The sequence below is a fragment of the Helianthus annuus genome, chromosome 7, assembly GCF_002127325.2.
Source record: "Helianthus annuus cultivar XRQ/B chromosome 7, HanXRQr2.0-SUNRISE, whole genome shotgun sequence".
NCBI classification, from domain to species: domain Eukaryota; kingdom Viridiplantae; phylum Streptophyta; class Magnoliopsida; order Asterales; family Asteraceae; genus Helianthus; species Helianthus annuus.
Genome location: NC_035439.2, coordinates 110,243,549 through 110,260,240, shown reverse-complemented (window position 1 = coordinate 110,260,240; position 16,692 = coordinate 110,243,549). Strand labels below are relative to the sequence as shown.

General features: G+C 36.0%; 1 protein-coding gene across 3 annotated transcripts; it reads right to left on the bottom strand.

Moving 5' to 3' along the window:
- Positions 1 to 10,931: 10,931 nt before the first annotated feature.
- LOC110922929 (G-type lectin S-receptor-like serine/threonine-protein kinase At4g27290) lies at positions 10,932 to 15,850 on the bottom strand. Of its 3 annotated transcripts, none has more exons than XM_035975190.1 (8): positions 15,705 to 15,850; positions 13,327 to 14,771; positions 12,968 to 13,102; positions 12,552 to 12,682; positions 12,141 to 12,351; positions 11,811 to 12,048; positions 11,571 to 11,721; positions 10,932 to 11,499 (listed from the first exon to the last, which is right to left on the bottom strand). In XM_035975190.1, the coding sequence occupies exons 2-8, from the start codon at positions 14,618 to 14,620 to the stop codon at positions 11,191 to 11,193; spliced, it is 2,469 nt and encodes an 822-aa protein (XP_035831083.1). In that variant the 5' UTR covers positions 14,621 to 14,771; positions 15,705 to 15,850; the 3' UTR covers positions 10,932 to 11,190. The 3 variants fall into 3 exon arrangements, with proteins under 3 accessions (XP_035831083.1, XP_035831082.1, XP_022022811.1); XM_035975189.1 differs by having other exon boundaries at positions 13,327 to 14,759; XM_022167119.2 differs by having other exon boundaries at positions 12,974 to 13,102; positions 13,327 to 14,759.
- Between the last annotated feature and the right edge of the window lie 842 nt (positions 15,851 to 16,692).

Genomic DNA, 16,692 nt, shown 5'->3' with positions numbered 1-16,692 from the left:
GGTTTACCAGACTAGATGATTTGCGAAGAAAAAGATCCAAGAGAGATTGTGGGTGTCGTCGAGATGAGAAAGCCGAAAGAGGAGTGTGTGTGCGACGAGGCGGATTATGGTTCGGATTTGTTTTTATATTTTTGTATTTAAAACAAAGTTACACATAAGGTCCCTCATGTTTCTACTATACCCCGTCTAGTCCCATAAGTTTACAAAACCCAAACTTAGGTAGAAAATTATACATATAACTTTACGTGTTTAGGCCTAACAAGTCCCTCGTGTTTACAAGTTCTCAATCTTGCGTAGGAAGTTAACCAAGTTAACTTTAAGTGTATGTACGAGATTAGTCCTCAAAGTTTAGATTAATCCCATAAGTTATAATTTGCTTGTTTAATATAATTGCACGTATAATATAGTTGTGTTTATGAGTGTTCTATAATCGCAAAGATTTAACTTAGAAAGTTAATGACGTTAACATGAAAGTACGGGATGTCACATTATCCCTATGTTAAAGGAATTTTCATCCTGAAAATTGAATAAGCATGAGTTGTGTCGCTGAGTTGAGTGAAATTTCCTAGGCTGTCACACCATCCCCTTGTTAAAGGAATTTCGTCCCGAAATTCAGTTTGTATCATCTGTGTTTTGTGTTTCGGTTCCGAAAAGGTGTGGATATTTTCTCTTCATTTGATCACCCCGTTCCCACGTGATCTCCGGTCCACGCTTAGAGTTCCAACGAACTCTGACTATAGGTATCTTGCTATGTCTTCCAGTCTTGACCTCTTGGTCCATAATTTCTATTGGCTCTTCAACAAACCGAAGTTGCCTGTCAACTTGAATCTCGTCACGGAACAACTAATGATTCATCGGACACACACTTTTTCAGATTAGAGACGTGGAGGACGTTATGAACTCCACTTAGTTCTTTAGGAAGATCTAGCTGGTATGCCACTGGCCCAATCCTCTTCATGATTGTAAACAGGCCTAAATAGCGCGGGTTTAACTTGCCTCTTTTTTTCCAAAACGGATTACACCCTTCCAGGGAGACACTTTCAATAGGACTCTGTCTCCTACTTGAGAAGTTGAGGAGTTGTGTAGCCATGTGAAGAGCTTTAACCAATATTTAGAGGAATGCGGACTTGAAAATGATGTGTGTGAATTACATTAGCAATTGTGCGAGATATATGTTTTAACCTGCCATTTTGTTGCGTTATGTGGGAACCGGGAAATCAAATTGGATACCATGTGTGGTAAAGAGGTTATGAAGAATTATTCTCAAATTTTCCACCATGATCACACTGGAAAGATTTTATCTGACGGTTAAATTGAGTTCTAACATATGTAGGAAAACATAAAAGTTGGAAGTAGCATTAGATCTGGAAAGATTTTATCTCATGGTTAAATTGAGTTTTAACATATGTAGGAAAACGTAAAAGTTGGAAGTAGCATTTGATTTCTTGTGCATAGGATAAATCCAAAGAAAATTGAGAAAATGATCACGAAAAAGAACACAGTACTAGTTACCAACCATACTAGCCATTGAAAATGTTCATAATCTAAAAAGTGGACTCAGCAATGGATTATAGCTATAGATATTATACCTTAAAACTGATAAGCATGAACTTTACGTGATAAGGCCACTAGATATTATACCTATAGTGAATGTACAAGGCAATATCCGCTTTTGGCTACATTTGATAGTATACCGATCTTTGCAGTTTCTCAATAAAATCGAACACATGCCATAAACAGAAAAAATATCTCCAAACATATAATAGTAAAGTTATAATAACTTTTCTTTGTTTTTTTCTTTTTTTTTTAGCTTAGAAGCAGATAAAATAAGAAAAGGGACAAAAAAAGCTTACTCAACGTGTCAACTAAGGGAGAGAGCAAACCAACAGTTACCAGAAAGTGTGGTGGGAGACGGTGATGGGCTGAAACTATGTTAATGCAAGCTTGACTTTTTGGAGGCGGAAAAGTTACAATGAGAGATGTGATTAGTAGAGCAATGGTGGCGGTGGTGTGTAAACCACCACGGAAAATGTTGAACATGAGTAAAAGTTTGTTATCTAGCGAGCGCGTGTTTGGGCATGGCCACCCAGTCTTTGGTTGACCTGATTTATGTTTGGATTAGCTGGAAATCAAGTACGAAGCAATGGTGATGATGTCATCGTGTAAATCAACCCATAGGCTTATAAATATAAGATAGGAGGAAGTCATGGCGCTTAGATAGATAGATAGATAGATAGATAGATAGAAAGAGAGGGGGGTTTACACGAAAAAGGGAGAGACGCAACCAAAAAAGATAGAAGTGGTTTCAAAGTCTTAAAAGAGGTATGAGAAACGTAGAACTTTGATACCATAAAAGTTTGTATATTTCGTGTGTCCCAAACATACAACATACACGACTATATGTATAAAGACCACATGTAAAATTAATGACAACCTTCATGAGCTCAACTCTTCACTTCACACACACACAGACATATATATATATATATATATATATATATATATATATATATATATATATATTAGTTTTAACTACCATTTTGCGCTTCTTTTAATCTCAAGCTAAATACATAAACCCAAGTATCTTAACTCAGAATAAGTGATTAAAAAAACAATTAAAAGAACATCACTTACAAAATATTTAATTTTAATTAAATGTTAATTTTAATTAAATGTTTAAATTCTTATTAAGTGACAAGGCATTACTCATATTCATAAACAACAATAAAACAGGTTAGCCTGAAAAACAACCCGAACACAACACGATTTTAAGTGGATCCGACACAACAAAAATAAGTAAATGGGTCAGGTTTTACTCAAAATCCATTAACCCATAAACCTAGCACTATAGACACCCTACCCAGCCCCATTGGTTTAACCAACGTGCAATCCAAACGTTTAAACTGACGTAAGTAGTTGTAACTATCAGTCGTATATCAATTTCAAAACTTCGGTGACAACAATCATTCCATTAAGGTCGTACGTAGTGGGGCGCGAAGGAGGGGCTTTTTTTAGGCTATAGCGCCCGCTACACCACGGCAGACGGCGCTGTGGGGCTTCATCTTGATGACAACGTTATACTCATAGCGGCGTTTTGGAGTTTGATTTTCAAAATATAACTGTTGCAAACGGTCAAAAGTAAAAAGAAATTAATTCAATTAATATTCCATCATTCCTATAAATATAGCCCTATCTCCCAATTTTTTATAAACCAACACACCTTCAAACCCTCTTTCTTTCTACATTTTTTTTTAAAAACTACAATTTTATACAATGCAACCCTTCAACCGCGGTTTTATTCCTCCCCGTTCGAGTGTGAACCCGAACCAAACTAGCAATCTACCCGTCCCATGTCTCCGGTTCCCGCTCGACCCACCCCTTTCGGATCCGGTTTTGTCGATTATAATCAACATAATACTGGGTTCATGAACCTTTTAAACCAACCACTCTCATGAGACCCGAATCTATACGGGTGGAACCTGAATCAAAACACGGACGTAATGGGGTCGTCTCAAGCATAGTGGTCGGCACAAGCATTCGGCTCCCCACTACACAAACCCGAGGTTCTGGAAACACAACCGGAAGTAGCGGAGACGCAAAAAGGAAAAGCAAAACGCACATATAAAAAGAAAACGGAAACCACCCGAGCGAAAAAAAAATGTAATACCGTGGGAAGCCGATGAGGAGTATGCGCCAACCCGAGCTTGGATCGATGTGTCGGAGAACCCCGTAATAGGTAAATTTATTTGTTTATTTTATTTTTAGTTTTTTATTTTCTGCTTATTTTATTTTCTGTTTTTTAAATTTCGTTTTTTTTTGTTTTTTTATTTTCTGTTTATTTTTAGTTTTTTATTTTAATTTTTTTTATTTTCTATTTATGTTATTTTCTATTTTTTTAATTTTGGTTTTTTTTATTTTCTGTTTATTTTCAGTTTTTTTTTATTTTCGGGTAATTTATTTTCAGTTTTTATTTTATTTTTTTTTATTTTGGACTAATTTTTTTAGCAAACAATCAAAGTAAAACCCTTTTTTGAAACCGAATCCGATAACTTTTTTTCGGTCTCATGGGTAAAGGAGACGAATACCGGCCGACGGACTCGATATCGGGCAAGTGGACCGATATCAACAAGAAGTGCACGAGTTTTCAAACCGTGTACCAAGTGTTGGCAAATCCTTCGGCATAGCCCTAAATGGGCCAACATCCCTACACCTAGCGGTCAGTCGGCACACAAAAGGCCGTCAAAGCCGGGTGAACTCGAAACGCCAATCTCCGACGCCCGAAACACCGACGTGAACGATGATATTCTGGAGGAAAAACCGGCAGAAGAGCTACTACAACCCGCCGGAAGAAGAAGCGGTGCAAGATCGAAGAGGCCCGAGTCATCGTCGATGGGATCCGAAATGACTAATGCATTTTCGGAGATAAACAAACGACTTCAAGACATACACGAACTCAGGACTAAACGTATGGAAAATAACTGCGAAGTGACCGAGATTATGCGGGATGGACAATAGGCTCATGACTTTGAATTCTACTCGAAACCGCACGACCACCTAACCGGAAAAGCATTGAAGATGGCGTTGTCACAAAAGGAGTGAATTGCAAAAAAAATATAACCTTTGATTGCGTAATGTTTTTTTTTATTTTATTCTAGTGTAATGTTTTTTTATTTTATTTTATTGTTTTTTTATTTTATTCTAGTGTAATGCTTTTTTATTTTATTTTAATGTTTTTTTTTTATTTTATTGAAATGTTTTTTTATTCAATGAAATGGTTTTTAATTTTAAAAAGTTGAAAATTAATTAAAAAAATTGAAGATTAATTAATTGAGTCATGATGAGGTAGGGGCTTTATGACTACGGGCTCTAGTGATATAACGCCCATAAAGCCCCTGTGTGACGTGGCACAACCTGTGTCGCATAACGTGCACAAATGGGCTTTATAACTACACATGGGCTTTATACATTCTTCTGAATCTCTTTAAATTCCTATTATAGATAGAGTTAATAGCCAAAATCGTCCCTGAGGTTTGGGCAGCTTTGTCATTTTCGTCTAAAATGACACTTTTGTACCAAATTGCCCCCAACGTTTGTAACTTTTTGCTATTTCCATCCAAACCACTAACTTAGCTTATTTTTTCTGTTAAGTTGAGGATATTTGGATGAAACTGGCAAATATAAAACAACAGAGACGATTTTGGCAATTTACTCAAACTCTTTTAAATTTCTTTTATTTAATTAATTTTGTTACATATATAATAAAAAAGAATATACGTGCAATTTTTATATGAATAAAATAATAGCTTTGTCACATAATTTTTAGAAATTTTCATCCAACCACTAACTAAGTTAATTTTTCTATTAAGGCGAAGGATGTTTATAAACTAAGACAGAAATTAATTTCTAATTTTTTATATAGATCAGTTTTATAAAAATAAAATCTACTTAAACCTCTAAATTTTATAAAACTAAAATGCTGGTGACCTTATTGAAAAAGGTCAAATAAAAAAATCTTATCATATGTACCAAGTTTGTAATTCATCTTCTACTTTTTTAAATTGGCTCGTAAGGAAAAACAAAAGCCAGTGCCCCCCCCCCCCCCAATCAAACAACGTATCGTTACCAAACCTTAAAATAAAATTACCCACCAAATTATAGTTATAATGCTATGAATCAAAAGTTTCTTTACTTAAGCCACTCAGAATAAGTATTAGTTAATTAAATAAATATTTTATTTCTACCAACATATTTCCTAGGTGCTCAACATATTTAAAAAATATGTAACGTTTTACAATTTTTTTCTATCTCTACAACTGATAAATACTAAAAGTTGTAATCGATTGTTATGTGTTGCACACCAATGACGTTTTCTCATAAGTTCATTGATTAGATTTTGAATAGCGATTTTACCTTCAAACATTTGGCCGATCAATAAAAATCAGGTATTTCCAGTTGCTTCTTGATGGTTAACTTTAGATATTAGTATAGACAACAATGTATAGTTTGAAAATTTCTTAATCAGATTCCAGATGTTGCTTTGAACCCACTGCCATAGCTGTTTGGTAAAGGTTCTCAAAGAACTTATATAGATGTAAGACCATAAATTTAACTCCAGTTGTTCCTGCGGTTAATTTTTCCCCATCTTAGTCGTGTTGAACTTTCAGAATGCTAGTGACTTGCAAAATTTGAGCTTTTATCGACGTAGATGGTCTTGTTAGATTTCCGGTTCTAGGGTTTCGAAGAACGAAGATGTTTGTTCATAAAATGAATTGATAATTGTAATATTATGATACAATCATATATATATGTACATAAATAACATGGCTGTAACTGCCATCTAATAACTTAGGATAGTATAATAAAAATAATGAATAATAATAAAATGATCTAACTTATAAATAATCGTCTAACACCCTCCCGTAAGTTGGATCATTCCTGATTCATGCACAGCAGCTGCTTCAGGCAAGTAAAGTCCTTCGGCTGAAGAGCCTTCGTCATAATGTCCGCTATTTGATCCTTCGTTGCACAGTACACAACTTCTACTTCCCTTTTCTTGATCAAATCTCTCTCTGATAAAATGATATTTGACTCGTATGTGTTTACTTTTGCCATGATACACTGGATCTCTGGCTAGACAAATAGTTGATTTATTATCATAGAATATTGGAATTGAGTAGTCTTCTTTACCTTGCAGATCATTCAGTATCCCTTTGATCCATAAAGCTTGACATCCCGTCAAAGATAAGGCCATGTATTCAGCCTTAGTTGAGGACAATGCTACTACCTTTGCTTCTTTGATTCCCAAGATATAGGACAAGAACCTAGGTGAAATATATATCCCGATGTACTTTTACTGTCATCTACATTTCCTGCATAATCACTATCACTAAACCCTACTAAATATTTTTTTTCTTCCATTAGAATAAGTAACTCCTTGATCTTGAGTTCCTTTGATGTATTTTAGTATCCGTATTGCTGCCTCCCAGTGACTTTTCTTTGGACATTCCATAAACCTGCTTATTTTGCTTACCGCAAACATGATATCTGGCCTAGTGTTGGTAAGATACATCAAGCTTCCAACTAGGCTACGATACATCCCCTCATTAACAAACTCTTTTGGATCATCCTTGGATGATTTTAAACCATATTCCATTGGAGTAGACACTGTATTACATAGTGTCATGTTGTACTTATCCAATAAATTTCTCATGTATTTTCTTTGTGAGAGTGTGATATTACTATTGTCATACGACACTTCCATCCCAAGGAAATAGTGTAAACGACCCATATCTGTCATTTCAAATTCCTTTTTCATTGAAGTCTTGAATTCTGAAATTAATCTCATCGAGCTACTTGCTATAATCAAGTCATCCACATAAAGACATATTATGATTTTTCCTTCACTGGTGTCTTTGATGTAAAGTGTGTGTTCATAGATGCACTTCTTAAATCTGTTTTGAACAAAATATGCATCAATTCGACTATACCAAGCCCTAGGAGCTTGTTTTAGACCATATAAAGCTCGCTTAAGATAACATACCTTCTTTTCTTCTCCTTTTTTAACATAACCTTGAGGTTGCTCTATGTAGACTTGTTCTTCCAACTTTCCGTTTAGGAAAGCAGTTTTAACGTCCATTTGATGAAGATGCCATTCATATTGAGCCGCGAGTGCTAACACTAATCTGACTGTTTCGAATCTGATCACGGGAGCGAACACTTCTTGATAGTCAATTCCATACTTGTGTTTGTATCCTTTCACCACCAGTCTGGCCTTATATTTATCGACATTGCCTTTTTCATCATACTTTGTTTTATAGATCCATTTAACACCAATTGGTTTTTGATGTTTTGGAGGATCTACAAGTTCCCATGTCTGGTTTTTATGGATTGATTCTATTTCTTTGTCCATTGCCTCCCTCCATCTCGAGTCTTTCTTGGCTTCTTCATACGATGTCGGGTCAGTACTCGCATAAAGAACAAAGTTTACAACTTGACTTTCATTATACTTCTGCAAAACTTCTGCTTCTGTAAGCTCCCTTGTTTCTTGATATATGTTGCTGAGGCTTTTTGTTCAGATGGTTTCATTTTCAGAATCAGAGGAAGTTGACTCATTTTCATGTTGTTGTATGTGTTCGGCTGCAGAAACGTTGTTATGATGCTGAGTCTGAATTGTTTCTTGACTCGGTTCTTCTTCTTCTCGAGATGTTGAGACACTGTGCTCAGGCCGTTCGGTGGATGTCGTTGGTCCATGTGTCTTATCGAATTCGCTGCCCTCTTGAGTCTCACTCTCATCAGTATCAGTCACAACTAGAGGGACATCAGCCGTTTCAGAATTAATATCCCATCTTTTGTTTTCATCGAAGGCGACGTCACGACTGATGATGATCTTATTGGTTTGTGGATTATAGAGTTTATAACCTTTACTGTGTTCACTGTAACCGACAAACACCGCCTTTTCCGTTTTCTTGTTTAACTTGTCTCTATGTTGTTTGGGAATGTGTACATAAGCTAAACAACCGAATACCTTGAGATGTTCCACATTGGGTTTGTTGCCATTCCATGCCTCATAAGGAGTTATATTGGGTCTTGTCTTTGTGACTGTCCAGTTTAAGATATAAGTTGCACATACCACTGCTTCTGCCCAGTAACAATTTGGCAAATGTTTAACGTTCATCATGCTCCTACTCAACTCCATTAACGCCCTATTTTTCCTCTCTGCTACCCCATTCTGCTGAGGAGAATAACTGTTTGTGAGTTGATGACGTATTCCGTTTTGCTTCAGATAATCTTGAAATACCTTACTACAGTACTCTCCTCCTCGATCAGTTCTCAGCGTTTTAATTAAGTAATCTGATTGCTTTTCATTTAAAGCCGTGAATGTTTTGAAATAGTGTAATGCTTCTGATTTATACTTGAGAAAGAACACCCAAGTTTTTCTTGAAAAATCATCTATGAAGGTAACGAAATACCTGCATCATCCTATCGATTCAGTCCTCATGGGTCCGCATATATCTGAGTGAATTAACTGTAAAGGTTTGTCGGCTTGCCATGTGACCTTCTTTGAAAATGCCTTCTTGACTGTTTTCCCGAGATACACCCTTCGCATATTCCCTCACTTTTCATAATCTTAGGTAAACCGACTACCAGTTCTTTGTTTCCCATACTTATTAACGTGTCCATGTTTACATGACCATATCTTTTGTGCCATAGAGATGACATATCTTTTGCAGTCATTGTCATTGCAAAATTCAGGTCACTATTCGGATGAAGAGGAAACATTTTATTACTAGTCATTTTGATATCTCCTATGATTTCTTTACCTGCATCCTTGATAATACACTGATTCTCTTGAAACAGAACGATATATCCTTTCTGTATTAGTTGCCCCACACTTAATAGGTTATGTTTCAAACCTTTCACGTAAATTATATTCGGTATTTTACGAACTCGATCTTTAATTTTCAGAGACACTTCGCCGCAACCAATTACTTCTAATCTTTTATCATCCCCTGTCCGTACTTCTTTCTTTACAGATTCATCCAGATTGATGAATAAACTCCTGTTTCCCGTCATGTGATTGCTACATCCGCTGTCCAGATACCAACAGTCATCATTGACTGTCTCTTCCATATTAAAAATCATGAACATTGTGTCTTTTTGTTCATCGATTTCTTCGTCTTTATGGATCAACACGTTGTCAGCCTTCTCGCTTTCTTCTTTTCGCTGACAGTATTTGGCCGTGTGGCATAATCGTTGACAGTTATAACATCTGATCATATTCATGTTCCAGCCCCTGTATTTGTTTCGGCCTTTTCCTCCTCCTGCTTCGCTCCTTGAGGATTTAAATCGATCTTGATTCGAATTCTGCACTTGAAATGCATGTTCTGTTGGGTTATCCTCGTAACATCTCAATCTCAGTTCATGAGATTGAAGGATTCCCATCAATTCTTCTGTTGAGACATTCTCCAGATCCTTCGTTTCCTCCACTGTTATCACTACTGACTCGAAATTTCGAGTCAAACTACGTAATATCTTTTCTACAATTCGTTGTTCACTGATTTTTTTCTTCATTCATTCGTAATTGATTGACAATAAGGATTGTTCTATTGAAATATTCTTCAACAGATTCTCCTTCCTTCATTTTTAATGCATCAAATTCACAACAAAGAGTTTGAAGTTTAATTGTTTTTACCCGGTTTTCTCCTCGGTAAGATTTATGTAGAATGTTCCATGCTTCGTTTGATGATTTTGCTAGTGCAACCCTTTCAAATATGGTGTCGTTTACCGATTGAAAAATGATGTGCAGTGCCCGCTTGCCCTTCTTAACTGCATCCTTGTGCGCTGTCGTTGCTTCTTCAGTGGGATTTGTTCCCAGTTCTCGTATTCCTTCATCAACAACATTCCATAATTCTTGCGATTCAAACAAAACTTTAATCTGAATGTGCCGGTGATAATAGTTTTGTCCAGTAAGTTTAGGGATCTGAGTTTGAATTCCTTGAACTTGATTCATGTTTTCATCGTGATTTGTGACTTTGTGGATTTGGATCGATGTGGCTCTGATACCACTATGTTAGATTTCCGGTTCTAGGGTTTCGAAGAACGAAGATGTTTGTTCATAAAATGAATTGATAATTGTAATATTATGATACAATCGTATATATATGTACATAAATAACATGGCTGTAACTGCCATCTAATAACTTAGGATAGTATAATAAAAATAACGAATAATAATAAAATGATCTAACTTATAAATAATCGTCTAACAGGTCTGAAGGAAAAAGAATGCTGGCGCACCTATGTTATCTTGGCATGTTGGTATGTGAGAGCCAATGTTATGAGTTATGATGCAAGGGCTCGCACACACAAATTTAAGGACTTCGTGAATAGAATGCATTCTGTGGTTTCTTAGCTTTACCTTTCATGCAATCAAGTTATCTAGATACAAATAGTGGAACAAGGTGGAGTTTCAAATAATTATCAGGTTTAACACAAGGTTTATACTTTAACAAACTGCAAATGTTATAGATAATAATATCATTGGTACATCATAGAGAGGAACTTGAGTTGGGGTGAGGGGAGGGCTTGAAATAGAATCCAGATCTTTAACACTTAATTCACTGACTGAAAGGACACAATAAGGCATCTTTACCGAATGCAAATCAGGTACTTGGTCATAGACCTATGTGATTATCGAGCATCTAGTTGTGTAATTGTGACTTTATTGATTGAAACGGGAGATTTTGACATGATTAGGGTAGAATCGACTTCAGGCTTAGTCATTTCTGTTAGAAAGCCAGGTTGTTTTGGTGGAGGCAATGCACCTTCACCGCCTAACATGTGAACCACAGACGACATACTTGGCCTGTAATCTGCATTCTGTTGCACGCATGATAAACCGACATGTATTGATTGAAGCACTTCAGAAGCAGTCCATGAGTCCCCTAAAGCCACATCAACCAGTTCATGGGGCTTGCCTTCCTTGTAGAGTCTCCATGCCTAAACCATATTAAAAGTCGGTAAAAGTTCGGTTAATTAATAGTAACTAAATTTCTGATTACGGCACTTACATGCCCGAGAAGGTTATCATGGTGATCTTGATGTGAGAATCCTCTGTTTTTCTTCCCACTCACGATCTCAAGCACCAAAACACCAAAGCTAAATACATCTGATTTTAGTGAGAAAAGCCCATTTGCTGCGTACTCTGGTGAAATGTAACCCCTGTAGCACATTTTCACCCAAGGGAAACGATATATAACTATATAAGATATGTTAAGCTGTAGTTATCATTATGATTAATACATTCTTACAGTGTACCGACAACGTGGTTGGTATTGGCTTCCGTCTCATACTCTTTGAACATTCTAGCCAAGCCAAAGTCTGATATTTTTGGATTCATATTGGAATCAAGCAAAATATTGCTTGCTTTTAGATCTCTATGGATTATTCTAAGTCTGGAGTCTTGATGAAGATAAACGAGTCCTCGGGCAATCCCATTGATAATGTGGTACCTTTGAGGCCAGTCAAGTAACATGGAGTTGTTTTCATCTGCACAAATTTGGATTCTATGTTAGTTTGTATTACACTGTTTAATTATTTAATCAAGTGTATGCTTTTCTATAAATTTATGAGCATCGAACCAAATAAAAAGAAGTCCAAGCTTTTGTTGGGCATGTATTCATAGATCAACATCATCTCCTCTCCTTGAACACAGCATCCCAAAAGCTTCACAAGATTTCGGTGCTGAAGCTTGGCAATACATATAACTTCATTCTGGAACTCGACTATTCCTTGTTTTGATGTCTTCGACAGCCGCTTCACAGCAATTTCTCCTCCTTCTTCAAGCACACCCTGAAGATCAGTACTCCTATTAGGTACGATTCATCTTTATATTGATTGCTTGTACTACTTTCTTAAATAAGTTATCATTTTTCTTGTATATCTATGTGAAAAAAAGACTTAAATAACCAACATATCATTAGAGAACCATGTCTATAAGTAGATGTCTTTTTTTGTTCTTTTGATTTGGAAATTTAATAAGAGTTGTGTACCTTGTAAACTGCACCAAAACCTCCTTGACCTAGCTTATTGTTGATTGAGAAGTTACTAGTGGCCTTAACTACTTCATTCAGGCTGAAGTATCGTAGGTCTGGATCTTGCTTCTGGTCCTTGTTTACTAAAGCTGATAAAATGTGAAGAAACTAATAATTCAACTTACTTCGTTGTAGACTAACTATGTATACAGTGAATATGAACATGGTTTAGAAAATGAAAGGGTGCTACTTTCTACACCCCCCTAATTACTTTTTTCACCCCCCTCCTCTCACATACTTACAGGTGGGGCCTGCGTGGGACCGATAGTTTTCCTCTCACAAAGGGGGGTATAATCAGGAATGAGGGGGGGTGTGTATAGAATGAGCCAAATGAAAGCTTGAAACTCGCAAGGAAACGTACTTGTTTAACTTACTTGTACCTTTATTATATGAGTTCTTCTTTCTCCAAGAATATAGTGTCAGTGCAAAGCTGAGCATGACTACTGTTGATACAATTGGCAAGATCACTTTTAGATGTGATTTCTTCTTAGTGCCAGGTTTTAACTCTCCTGTAAAAAAATGAGTTTTAATCCCTTCGTATTTGACAGAATATCAAAACCAAACTAAACCCACCCCAACCGTTGTTTTTTTTTTTTTTTTTTTTGTAGTGGAAGTGTTAAGTAGAGGTTTTTACATGTAACATAAGGCATCCTAAAAAGCTAGTATTACAATATGTTTGAGTAACCAGATGATACATGACATATAGACTCAAAGAAATCACAAATGCACTTACGAATTACTTTGAGGTTGGCCATTTTTATATAGATATCCTGCCCTGAAACATCTCCTTGTGGAGCTTCTCTGATATCCGTTAGCTCACCAGACCAAGTTAGACATCCGCTTTTGACCCCTCTAATGTTAGTATTTGCAAAAGCTGTACAAGAGACATTGCTGGCGCAAACATTCTCACATTCTTCAAGGGACATGGATCTATTGAACCATGAATTCTGTGAGTCGGGCAATTTCAGGTTGGAAAACTTAGTGAAGTTATGCCCTTTTTCAGGAGTCAGATACATCTTACTCTTGCATCCATTTGACCAATCTGCAACAGACCATTCTTCAGGCAGCTTCGGTTCAAATCCTTCAAAACATGAACACGGCGGGGCATTATTAATGCTACAGATGCCATAAGGACCGCAGAAACCGTACTGGTCGCACGCATCCATTAAAGGTGCTAAATAAAGTTGCCATATATGTCCTGTATCACTCCAAACAAATAGAAGAAAGTTTCCTTCTGGATTCAATATCATCCTTGTAAGAGATGTGCTGTTTATTAGTGAAAATCTGCTGTAAATCTCCTTCTCATTTAAAACAAAGTCAAACGTGTATAAGTTCTTTAATCCAATACCCAATGCCCCAGAAAACCCTAGACCATTCCAATATCCAATCCTTTGTTGGAAACTTGATTCATGTCTCATATTATACAACTGTGGATATCCGTTAGTGTTCATCAAAACTGTATTAGAACCTACTGAAGGATTGTCATCAGTCTTCCATGATGTCAAGTTCCAGTTTCTCCCTGTTAGACGGTCCACACCAATTTTCATTCCTGGTAACCAAGTGTCTCCAGGATGATCAAAGCTTTGCCAAATCAGATTGCTGCTAATGTCATCTCTGATGACAAGATTTCCAGAATCCAAAAGTTGTGCTACTGGACTACTATTCGTAACTAGTTTGGTGGACTGAGATGTCCAAACTTGGGTATTGCTAACACTAAGAAGCTGTAAATCTCCTTTATCATTGAGTTTAAGTATACTCGAGGCATCGAGAAGTGGGACCTCTCTATTAGCAACCCATACATAGGTACGTGGTGATACCTTCTTGTACCATATCCCCAAGTACAGAAAGGATGAGTTTTTAAAGCTAAAGAACCCCAGTTCAAAGATTTCATTTGCTGAAACAATGGTGTCACCATTTTTGAGAGTCTGATTTGGAAATATGGTGTCTCTAGCAGCACTAGTACTATCTGTGATTAGGATCAAGAGCAGACCACACCAGTAGATCAAACACATGTTGCGATGCTCCATAGAATCTGATCTTCACTTTACAGTTGATATCTTACATATATATTCATCACTCATGATCCATAACGTTAAAGGCTGATTTGTGTTTTGGAAGCAATAAAGACTAAAGTGTCAAATTGTGAGCATAAGAACTTCTATTAGCCTGCATTGCCAACTGATGCATTGGTTACTTTTACCATACAAATAAAATCCAATTGTAGAAGACATGGCTTGGTTTTCAAAAGTGTGTCTAAGGCGCGAGGCTACCTGAGGCGCAGAGAGTTGCGCCTTGTGTGACATAAGGCGATCTGTGTACAAGAAGCGCACAAAAAGCAAGCTTTTTTGAAAAAAATCCCATGTGTGTGCGCTTTTTGTGTAGGGGGGGGGGGGGGTTGTGCTTTAAAGTGTTATACATGTACCTAAAAAGGTTGTATATTTAAGTGATTTATTCATTAAATCATACTTTATCTACAAGTACATTCTGGGTAGAGAATGCTAAAAACTTACAGAATATTTAAAAGAAATTATATAAGCACCTTGCACCACACGTATGAAAATCCCTCCGTTTTTGCGTTGCGCGCTTTGATTTTGGACCTCTTTGTTTTTGTGCACATATAAAACCATCATTTAAAAGCATGGACTTTTTTTTTATTGAAATGTTAAAAAAAAAAAAAAACCCATGGACTTGGGTGACTTATTCCAGCCATCAATATTTTACTAGGAAAAAAACCATGGGCTTGGGTGACTTATTCCAGCCATCAATGTTGATTAGGAATAATTTTTTTTTCTTGAGTTTTTAGTTGCTAATCATCATTGATCTTCGTACTGTCTGTAAGCTATGCAATAAGTGGATTATGAGGGCGTTTGGAATTGACTTATAAACTATTTACTAGCTGGGCTGTTGAAGAAGTAAAAAAGGAGGAGAAAGTAGAATTATGAACACAGACAGACATATACACACATCTAAACACAGACTTACATGGAACATCATAAGTCTAAATTTAGGATTCGCAAGTTGAAAACCAATTTTTAAAAATCGATACGTAACAGTCAAAATTTATCCACGCCAAACACCCAAATTAGATTTAAATGAATGTAAACCACGTACCGTCATGACAGTTGCACTAACAAAGTTGGCAAGGGAGCACAGTCGGAAGCAAGAAAAGGTGATCCGATGGTCGTGATAGGCGGCGGAAGGCAAAGGAAGAAAAGGTGGGAAAAGAGATTGCAATTTGTGAGTAGATGCAAGTTGACGGAGACTCATTTGATATTGCATTTCGATACACTTATATAGCAAATGAAAAAAGAAAAAGAAAATAAAAAAATATATAAATGAAAAAAGAAAATAAAAAAATCATATAATCGTAATACGTCTTGTTGTTTGTTACATAACAAAAAGGAAAAGCATTTTAAGTATTATTTAGTTAAAAGATAAAAATACTTAAAAACTTAAACTAAAAAAATATATAGTGGTTCATAAGTATATATTTTATTGATAACTAGTGGGTTACAGTTGCGCTTCGCAGCGGGGCGACCCGATTTTGATTCGATATAGCAGTCGAAAGAGAAAACTTACAAAATAAAGTCGTCGTAAGTACAAAAATATGTCGACACGTGTTTTACATCAACCGGAAAACTCGATTACAAAAGTACTTAGAAAGTTAAAGGGTTGTCAGTTTCAATGCTAAAAGTTGAGAAAATACAAAAAAAAAAATTATGTCGAAATGTAAGCTAACTTAAGTTTATATCAACACGTAAATAAAAATAAAGACGTAAAAGTCGATTAAAAAGTATTTAGAAAGTTAAGAGGTTGTAAGAGTCAATGCTGAAAATTAAAGGTTAAAAGTAAAAAAAAAAAAAAAGACAAAAAAAAATCACCGACTACAAAAGTATTTAGAAAGTTAAAGGGTTGTCAGTGTAAATACTGAAAGTTGAGAAAACACAAAAAAAAATGTTGAAACATATATCAACTTAAGTTTATATTGACACGTAAATAAAAATAAAGACGTAAAACTCGGTTAAAAAGTATTTAGAAAGTTAAGGGGTCGTAAGAGTTAATACTGAAAGTTAAAGGCTAAAAGTTAAAAAATAAATAA

What these genes read in the sequence shown, in the direction of transcription:
- LOC110922929 (XM_035975190.1), bottom strand. Translation starts at nt 14,620, where the DNA reads ATGGAGCATCGCAACATGTGTTTGATCTACTGGTGTGGTCTGCTCTTG. An exon ending in CTCATATAATAAAGGTACAA is followed by an intron (nt 12,683 to 12,967) that starts GTAAGTTAAACA and finishes ACATTTTATCAG; the next exon opens with CTTTAGTAAACAAGGACCAG. An exon ending in AACCACGTTGTCGGTACACT is followed by an intron (nt 11,722 to 11,810) that starts GTAAGAATGTAT and finishes AATGTGCTACAG; the next exon opens with GGGTTACATTTCACCAGAGT.